This window comes from Mandrillus leucophaeus, unplaced genomic scaffold (genome assembly GCF_000951045.1).
Source record: "Mandrillus leucophaeus isolate KB7577 unplaced genomic scaffold, Mleu.le_1.0 Scaffold48, whole genome shotgun sequence".
In the NCBI taxonomy this organism is placed as follows: domain Eukaryota; kingdom Metazoa; phylum Chordata; class Mammalia; order Primates; family Cercopithecidae; genus Mandrillus; species Mandrillus leucophaeus.
In genome coordinates this window covers 465,742-474,538 of record NW_012105142.1, presented here as the reverse complement: position 1 = coordinate 474,538, position 8,797 = coordinate 465,742, and the positions used below count along the sequence as shown (strand labels likewise).

The 8,797-nt window shown below is 46.6% G+C and overlaps 1 protein-coding gene across 1 annotated transcript in view; it reads left to right on the top strand.

The window, feature by feature from the left end:
* The window catches only part of GPATCH1 (G patch domain containing 1), a 47,651-nt gene that overhangs the window by 23,438 nt on the left and 15,416 nt on the right, over nt 1–8,797 (top strand). The window contains exons 8-11 of the mRNA XM_011995278.1: nt 1,909–2,113; nt 4,763–5,062; nt 6,850–7,028; nt 7,614–7,741. Of these exons, the coding sequence (XP_011850668.1) occupies nt 1,909–2,113; nt 4,763–5,062; nt 6,850–7,028; nt 7,614–7,741 (812 nt within the window). The remainder of the gene's footprint in view (nt 1–1,908; nt 2,114–4,762; nt 5,063–6,849; nt 7,029–7,613; nt 7,742–8,797) is intronic.

The window sequence follows — 8,797 nt, the reverse complement described above, 5'->3', positions numbered from 1 at the left end:
CATTGCACTCCAGCCTGGGCGACAGAGTGAGACCCTGTCTCAAAAAAAAAAAAAAAAAAAGAAATACTTTGAATCCCATGGAGGATATAGAGAAGTTGTGGACACACTCCTCCTTTCTGCCATGCTCCTCTGGGTTTTTGTGTGGTGGTAACATGAGTGTTTTCTGGCTGATTTGGGGGTGTGTCTCCAGAAGGTGACAAGGCTAAGACGATAAAAAAACAGGATTTCTTGACAATGATAACACCACTGTTTCATGGACTTTCATTGTGCCAAGGGCTCGAGCCAGGGTCTGCACCTTAACAACCACCTGGGGAGCTTGGGGAACTCCAGTTATAGCACACTGTCTGGGGTGGGGCACAGGCATCAGTATAGTTACAACTCCTCAGGCGAGTCCAGCATGCACCTGGGCCTGAGAGCCAGAGGAGAGAGGGGCTGGGAGAGGGGGGTCACAGCTACAGGGTTACCTCATCATGGACTTGAGCTTTCACATAGCTTAAAAATCTAGAGAATATTTCAGTGTGAATTTGGGGGGAAAATAGTAAAGAAAAGTCTAGATAATAGCTTAAGTAACAAATACATGGGGGTTTGTTAGACCAAGAGCAACGGAGACCATTTAATGCAGTTATTTAACAATATCTAGTACTTTCCTTTACCTTATCTGCTGTGCCATCATTCATGCCTGTCAGTATTAAAAATCCCCAAATTTCCCAAATAGATTTTCATTTCACTTTTGTCAACTAAATTTACATTCCTGTCTCCACTGCCCTCCTAGGTCCTGGGCCAGGTCCTCTTGGCTCTACTCACATTATTCATAGTAATATCTTGGATGAAAAAAATAGGCCAGGCATGGTAGCTCACGCCTGTAATCCCAGCACATTGGGAGGCTGAGGTGGGTGGATCATTTGAGGTCAGGAGTTCGAGACCAGCCTGGCCAACATGGTGAAACCCCATCTCTACTAAAAATACAAAAATTAGCCAGGCATGGTGATGCGTGCCTGTAGTTCCTGCCACCCGGGAGGCTGAGGCAGGAGAATTGCATATGCAGTAGGCGGAGGTTGCAGTGAGCTGTGATTGCACCACCGCACTCCAGCCTGGGCGACAGAGCAAGACTGTGTCTCAAAAAAAAAAAAAAGAAAAAAGAAGGCCTGAAGCTTCAATTCGCAACTGAAACATAACTAGAAAAAAGAATTCTGAATTTAAAAATAACTACAGTTATTATTATTAATTATTATTTTTGAGATGGAGTCTCACTCTGTCACCCAGGCTGGAATGCAGTGGTGCGATCTTGGCTCACTGCAACCTCTGCTTCCCAGGCTCAAGCAATTCTCCTGCCTCAGCCTTCCAAGTAGCTGGGATTACAGGCATCCACCACCACGCCTGGCTAATTTCTGTATTTTTAGTAGAGATAGGGTTTCACCATGTTGGCCAGGCTGGTCTTGAACTCCTGATCTCAGGTGATCCACCTGCCTTGGTCACCCAACATTCTGGGATTACAGGCGTGATCCACTGTGCTCTGCCATTATTTTTCTTTCATGCTTTGAATGGTACTTTTCTACATTTTCCGATGTACAGTGGGCCAGCCCTACCTGTAAGCCCTGACATTTATGATCTATTGTCATCTTTATTGTTCTTATCCTATGAAACAGGCACATTAGCTTCTTTCTGTAGAAATGGGTAGGAGGATATTCGAAATACCTGACCACTGGAACACGGTGGCTCTCGTGACCCTCCGGTCCAGAGGGGATGCTGGCTGGACCTCTGGCCAGCCTGTTCTTGGGCTACCTGCCTGCTGAGTGTTAACCCGGGAAGGGGCGGGGTTAACAAGGCTCAGAGGTAACAGGTTTTCCTGATTAAATCAAACATGATCTTGCAGCCTGTATTTTCTGGGATTTGTCTTGTTTTGTTAAGATCTATCCACCTCCAGAGTTGCCAAGAGACTATCGACCAGTGCATTATTTCAGACCCATGGTGGCCACCACCTCCGAGAACTCACACTTACTGCAGGTGTTATCAGAGTCAGCTGGAAAGGCAACACCTGACCCAGGGACACACAGTAAGCACCAACTGAATGCCTCCAAACGGGCAGAGTTGCTTGGAGAGACGCCTATTCAAGGTATGTGCCATGGAAAAGACTGAAATCATTACATTTCACATAACTTGAGTTATCAAAATAAAAATGGAAAGTTGTTTTCCCACTGCAGTTTTTTATGTGAATTTGTATTCCCAAACTGTGGAAATAACACTATTTATTGTAAATGGCATACGTAATAGTGTGCATAGCTTTTACTTCTTTTTTTAAGTTTTATTATTAAACTTATTTATTTTGAGATAATGTCTGGGTTTGTCACCCAGGCTGAAGGCAGTGATAACTCTCTATAACCTGGAACTCCTGGGTTCAAGCGATCCTCCCACCTCAGACTCCCATGTTGCTGGGACTATAGGCATGCGCCACCACCACACCTGGCACATTAAAACAATTTTTTTTTTTTAATGGAGATGAGGGTCTCACTATGTTGCCCAGGCTGGTCTGGAACTTCTGGCTTCCCAGAGTGCTGAGATTACAGGTGTGAGCCTCTGCGCCGAGCCAAGGCTTGTTTTTCCACCTTCAGTTTGGTTGATGTCATTCAAATCACTTTTATTGTAAGCTCAGCTGTTTTCAGACTTGTGATAATTATCAGGGAATGTGGTTAAGGTGGTTAAGGTGCCTTCGCCTTCTCTGCACAGCCTGGGAGAGTACGTTTTCTTCCTCTTGGGGATCGCGTTGTGTAACTCGTCTCCGGAAATTCTGAAAGGGATGAATGCGTCTGAAAGTCCGGAAAGACATGGAGAATCCCCTGCAGGGTGCAGCAGAAAAGACCCACCATGAGAGGTGGACTTGGACTCTCAGGGGCTCGAGCCTCACTGCCATGGGGGAATCCAATAGGTGTCTCCTATAACTGGCAAACAGAACCCTTGGTTCCCCACCCCCCCATCACACACTGCGCTTCCTCATCTAAGTCTTCTCATCTCAGGAAATGGTGCCACCGTGATCCACTGCTCGGACCGGAATGTTGGAGGCCTAATTCTTAGCTCCTCTCTTTCTGGTCTTTCCCCGCCCTTCCTGGCCCTCCCCGGCCCTCAGTGAGTCCTCTCAGCTCTACCCACAATGTGTTGGGGTTCCGTCCACTACTCATCTGCATATCCGTGACCTCTGGGTCTGAGCCCCGCCCCTCCACTTGGACCGTTGCAGCAGCCTCCTTGATGGTCTCCTTGTTTCTGTCCATTCCCCCTGCAGTCTGTTCTCCTTACCAGCAGCTGGATGAGGCCAACTATACCAGCTAGCACCTCCCCCACCTACAGAAACCTCCAGGCTCCCCACGAGGCCCTGTGCGGCCCCCCGCCCGCCTTTCAGGCTGCATCATCCACCACCTTCCCTTACCCTCCCGCAGTGTAGCTTCCTCCTCCTTTCCTCCTGTGAACACGCCGTCACCCATGACACTGCCTAAGGGCCTTTGTGTTTGCTGTTCCTCCCTCTCTGTTCTTCCGTCATATTTTTGTGAATCTGGATTTTTTTTTTTTTTTTTTTTTAGCTTAGGACTTATCTCAAATGTTGTCTTCTTCCAGCCTTCCCTGACCACCATATAAGCTGGTTATCTGCCTGCCTCCTCTGCCAGCCCGCTCACGCAAGCCCCCCCTCAGTCACGTCGCCCTATTTTTTTCATAGCCCTCCTCTGTTGAGGGCCAGCATGTGGCTCCTTGGCTTCTTTCCTGTCTCCACTGCCCTCCGAGCTCCTGGGCCGGGTCCTGGCGTGGAGTTGGCACCCATGAGTGTTTGTGCCATTAGTGAGGACCTGCTGGGGAGCTACGCTCGGAATCAGGGTTAGTGGTGGCGGACTGCAGGTCTGGAGCTGGGGATGTCAGGTTCCGCATCCTGGGACCACTCATGTGCCCTGTAAGTGTGCATGTGTTAACTTCCATTTTTGCTGACTATAAAACAGGAATCTTCGCCTTGCTCAGTGGCTCATGCCTGTAGTCCCAGAACTTTGGGAGGCCAAGGTGGGATGATCTCTTGAGCCCAGGAGTTGAGACCAGCTTGAAAAACATGGCGAAATCCTGTCTCTACAAAAAATATAAAAAGTAGCCCAGCATGGTTGTGTGTGCCTGTGGTCCCAGCTACTCAGGAGGCTGAGGTGGGAGGATCACTTGAGCCCGAGAGGTGGAGGTTGCAGTGAGCCATGATCACACCACTGTACTCCAGTCCAGGTGACAGAGCGAGACCATGTCTCCAAAAAAACATAGGATTCAGCCAGGTGTGGTGGCTCACACCTGTAATCCCAGCACTTTGGGAGGCCGAGGCGGGTGGATCACCTGAGGTCAGGAGTTCGAGACCAGCCTGGCCAACATGATGAAACCCTGTCTCTACTAAAAATACAAAAAATTCGCCGGGCATTGTGGCACGTGCCTGTAGTCCCGGCTACTCGGGGGGCTGAGACAGGAGAATCGCTTGAACCCGGGAGGTTGCAGTCAGTGAGCTGAGATTGTGCCACTGCACTCCAGGCTGGGCAGTAGAGCCAGACTCCGTCAAAAAAAAAAAAAAAAAAACAAAGAATCTCATTTTTCACTGTCTAGTCCACAAAGATATATGAACATAAATGAAACACTAAACATAAAATACTCATCCTCAATTATGTAAATTTGTGATATTGAAATGTATGTACAGAGAAATGAAAATGTGGTTGTTTTATGACTCTTTTCATCTCTTCTAATTACTGTGTTTATTTAGGTTCAGCTACTTCAGTGTTAGAATTTCTGTCCCAAAAAGATAAAGAGAGAATCAAAGAAATGAAGCAGGCAACTGACCTGAAAGCAGCTCAGCTCAAGGCCAGGAGTCTGGCCCAGAACGCCCAGAGCAGCAGAGCCCAGCCCTCCCCTGCAGCAGCTGCTGGGCACTGCTCTTGGCACGTGGCATTAGGTGGTGGGACGGCCACCCTGAAAGCCAGCAACTTCAAGCCTTTCGCCAAAGATCCGGAAAAGCAAAAGCGATACGAAGAGTTCTTAGTACACATGAAACAGGGTCAGAAAGGTGGGTGCTGGGCCTGGGTCTCCCACATCTCGGCCAGGGCGGGGCCACGTTCTCACTGTTCTCATCCTAGACTCATATTTACAGTTGAGGTATCCCGTTCTGTCAGTGTTTTTGCTTTATCCTGCTGCAAATGGTGCAAAGGCTCTTGACCTCAGAAAGCAAGAACAGTTAGCTTATGTTCCTCCATATCTCAGGCCAAAGCTAGCTGTTTAAGTAGAGAATACAACTGGCGGTGGCCGGTGCTTGCAGGCCGTTTGGTGTTTGCAAGTGCTTGACTGCTACAAGCATTGCATTTCACATTTCATATCAACATCATCTTCCACCTTATCCAAAGATCCTAACCATCCACTCCTGACTCATAGTCTTAAATTCGACTTAAAACAATAGTTGGCTATTGAACCGTTACAGAGGAGAAACAATCACTTTGTGATCTTTGAAGTAAATATGGCAAGAATGAGGAAAGGGGTTGCTGTTGTATGCAGTAGTCCTCGTGAGAGGTTATCAGTAAATTACAGGGTTAGTTTTTAAAAGCAGATCTTTGTGGAATGTAAAGTTATTTACTGTGCCTTAACTCTGTACTAAGAACCTACATCACTAATGTTTATTTGCTTTAAAAAAAAAAAAAAAGGTGGGCCAGGCGCGGTGGCTCACGTTTGTAATCCCAGCACTTTGGGAGGCTGAGACGGGCGGATCACGAGGTCAGGAGATCGAGACCATCCTGGCTAACACGGTGAAACCCCGTCTCCACTAAAAATACAAAAAACTTGCAAACTTGCCGGGCGTGGTGGCAGGCACCTGTAGTCCCAGCTACTCAGGAGGCTGAGGCAGGAGAATGGTGTGAACCTGGGAGGTGGAGCTTGTAGTGAGCAGAGATCGTGCCACTGCACTCCAGCCTGGGCGACAGAGCAAGACTCCGTCTCAGAAAAAAAAAAAAAAAAATTGGTTAGTGAAAGAGTGTTTTTCTGCCAAAACGTCAGGATGTGGTTGGGGTCAACTTATCACTGTCTGGGAGTGGTGACAGGTTCCTTACTGCTAAAGATTTAACCAAGCATTAGTCTCCCACATGGTTTTCTCTGTTATGTTTGGTAGACAGAATTCAATAAAAGCATCATTTTGGCTGGGGACGGTGGCTCATGCTTGTAATCCCAGTACTTTGGGAGGCTGAGATGAGGATCACTTGAGCCTAGGAGTTCAAGACCAGTCTGGGCAACATAGTGAGATCCTACCTATATTAAAAATACGTGTATATATATGTATATATATATTTTTTTAAATATAAAAATAATAATTTTTTTTTTTTGAATGGAGTCTTGCTCTGTTGCCCAGGCTGGAGTGCAGTGGCAGGATCTTGGCTCACTGCAATCTCAGCTCACTGCAACCTCCACCTCCCGGGTTCAAGCGATTATCCTGCTTCAGCCTCCTGAGCAGCTGGGATTATAGGTGTGCACCACCATGCCCAACTAAGTTTTATAGTTTTAGTAGAGATGGGGTTTCTCCATGTTGGCCAGGCTGGTCTCGAGTTCCTGACCTTAAGTGACCCACCTGTCTTGGCCTCCCAAAGTGCTGGGATTACAGGTATGAACCACTGCGCCTGGCCTAATTTTTTTTTGAAAAAGCACAATTTTGAAGGAAAGAACAGTATTACCTGCCAAATACCTCACCATTCCCATAGTCATAAAAACAAGGATAAGGACTTAGGAAATATACAGTGGTGCCCAGCAGATGTTCTCTTGTAAGCCCCATGTTTTTCTGAGAAGTGAAGACGCTTCCTGTTCTCTGCCCCGCAGATGCTCTGGAACGCTGTCTGGACCCCAGCATGACAGAGTGGGAGCGAGGCCGGGAGCGGGATGAGTTTGCCCGGGCGGCCCTGCTGTACGCGTCTTCCCATTCGACCTTGTCCTCCAGGTTCACTCACGCCAAGGAGGAGGATGACTCAGATCAGGTTGAAGTCCCTCGAGACCAAGAGGTCTGTTGTCATCATGTCCCTTACCTGGTGAACTTTAATATTAAAGCACTGCCTAGCCAAAAGTGTTTTTTCTTTTGTTTTTTGAGATGAAGTCTCTCTCTGTCGCCCAGGCTGGAATGCAGTGGTGCGATCTCAGCTCACTGCAGCCTCCGCCTCCTGGCTTCAAGCGATTCTCCTGCCTCAGCTTCCCGAGTAGCTGGGATTACAGGTGCTCACCACCACACCCATCTAATTTTTGTATTTTTAGTAGAGATGGGGTTTCGCCATGTTGGCCTGGCTGGTCTTGAACTCCTGACCTCAGGTGATCCGCCTACCTCAGCCTCCCAAAGTGCTGGGATTACAGAGATGAGCCACCATACCCAGCCGAGCCAAATATTTTTAATCCCTCGGTGAGAAGATCAAAACATACATGGTATAGGAGAATAAGAAACCATTTTATGCCTAGTTTCCAATGTACTGGAGCAAAAATGTTATAGCACAAACTTTTTTCGCATTTCTAGAAGATTGCTTGAAAATTTTAAATGGGAGGGCAGTCAGGTCAATGGTGCAACCACTTGATGAAACAAAATGCATGTCTTTTCCCAGAATGATGTTGGGGACAAGCAGTCGGCCGTGAAGATGAAGATGTTTGGGAAGCTCACCCGAGACACGTTTGAGTGGCACCCTGACAAGCTGCTATGTAAGAGATTTAATGTTCCCGACCCTTATCCAGAGTAAGTTGGATAAACCTTTACATCAGTACAAAATGTATTCTTGAGATTAAAGCTAATTTTCCCCTTACATACTCATATAAATTCTTGTTTTTTCTACATGAACTTATTTGTATATCCCTGGATATTACAAATGTACACATTTTGTAGATTTGCTTTGATAAATTACTTCTATAATTTGTTACTAAAACGAAATCCGGATAGCAAACTTTATTCCCTACTGAAGCTATGAAACTCAGCTATGTCAAGTTACAAAAGCATTATGCCTCTCTCATTTGCCACCTTCTTAATGCTGCTCCTGTGGTTTACATTTACAATGTTACTTATGTTTTTAAGTTATCATTATAAAAGTTAAACACTTTCTTATTTGATTAATAACACTTCAAGAGGTGGGGTGTGGTGGTGCACACTTGTAATCCTAGCTTGGGAGGCCAAGGCAGGAGGATCGCTTGAGCCCAGGATTTCGAGGCCAGCCTGGGTAACATAGTAAGACCCCATCTCTAAAAAATCAAGCAAACAGAACACTTCAAGATAGTAGGCCGGGTGCAATGGCTCACACCTGTAATCCCTGTACTTTGGGAGACTGAGGCGGGCAGATCACTTGAGGTCAGAAGTTCGAGACCAGCCTGGCCAACATGGTGAAACCCCATCTCTATTAAAAATACAAAAAATTAGCTGGGTGTAGTGGTGCGCACCTATAGTCCCAGCTATTTGGGAGGCTGAGGCAGGAGAACTGCTTGAACCTGGGAGGCGGAGGTTGCAGTGAGCCAAGATTGTGCCATTGCACTGTAGCCTGGGTGACAAAACGAGACTCAGTCTCAAGGAAAAAAAAAAAAAAATAGCATAGGTAGTCAAACCAGACTGTCAGAAACTTTAGGTATATTTTTATCAGTGGAACTTTTCCTTAATAGAAATCCATTTTCAAAGTTAAATTCTTGCCCTTATCATAATAAGGAAAAACTCATGGGACCTAAAGTCAGTCACCCAGATTCTCGAACTGCTTTGAGAAGTGAAAGCATCTTAGGGGACTTTTTTTTTTGAAACGGAGTCTCGCTCTTT